Raw genomic sequence first — 820 nt, 5'->3', positions numbered from 1 at the left:
CATACAAATAACATATATATATATATATATATATATAGATATAGATATAGATATATATGTATATATATATATATATACGTGCACAACATACTCAAGTAATTGAGATGAAGAACAAATGCACTATCTGGCCACAGGCTTCTTTGCAGAAGCACGATACTCCTGTAAACAGCCATGCATGAGTTAAAATTGGAACGAACTAAATCGCAACCCTCCATGATGACATGGATACCAAACATATAGCTTGTCGTCCCGAACTTCATCTCCAAATTGGCTTAGATATCAAAGGAAGCATTGCCAAAACGTATGTGCACGGCCGACTACATAAACACTATCGAATCCGGTAACTATGTAGGTAAGTCACAGCAACTGTAACATACCTGGGCTCTGCTTTCTTCCTCTACTTCATCCTCGCCCTCAACTTGTACTTTGTTTTCGTCCTCCTCGGCGCGTGGGTAGAAGAAGCGCATCTCCGCCAGAAACTCGTGCTTGTGCTGAGTACGTAGTATATGTACACGGACAGATTTAGGGGTGTATGGTGTTGATATAGAAAGAAAACACAGTATGTGAAATTGTGATCCATGATAGACAAAGAGATTCGAACTAAGTTGGTGTTTTGTGCTATATCTAAGCCACAGACTCGAGCTTGTGCTTAAATAAAGGCAACGGTATACATAAGAAAGCTGCGATGTAAAATTCAAACTACACGTAGGTACCTCCAAATATGTTAAAACATTTATTTTAGCCCAACACGCAGTCATTGGTACGGCATAGGATAATACACTTCCACAGGATGAAATATATATACACAAATACACACGCA

The 820-nt window shown here is 38.8% G+C and overlaps 1 protein-coding gene across 1 annotated transcript; it reads right to left on the bottom strand.

Annotated features, from left to right (window-relative positions):
- Positions 1-120: 120 nt before the first annotated feature.
- SARC_17647 (hypothetical protein) lies at positions 121-491 on the bottom strand (the record flags this gene model as incomplete). Its single annotated transcript, XM_014288260.1, has 2 exons — positions 121-159; positions 378-491. Coding segments are annotated over 2 exons (153 nt in total), but the record flags the coding sequence as incomplete, so codon positions are not given.
- Positions 492-820: the final 329 nt, after the last annotated feature.

The sequence above is a fragment of the Sphaeroforma arctica genome (assembly GCF_001186125.1).
Source record: "Sphaeroforma arctica JP610 unplaced genomic scaffold supercont1.11539, whole genome shotgun sequence".
Classification (NCBI taxonomy): domain Eukaryota; class Ichthyosporea; order Ichthyophonida; genus Sphaeroforma; species Sphaeroforma arctica.
The sequence above is the reverse complement of the archived record's forward strand: the minus strand, read 5'-3'. Positions and strand labels throughout refer to the sequence as shown.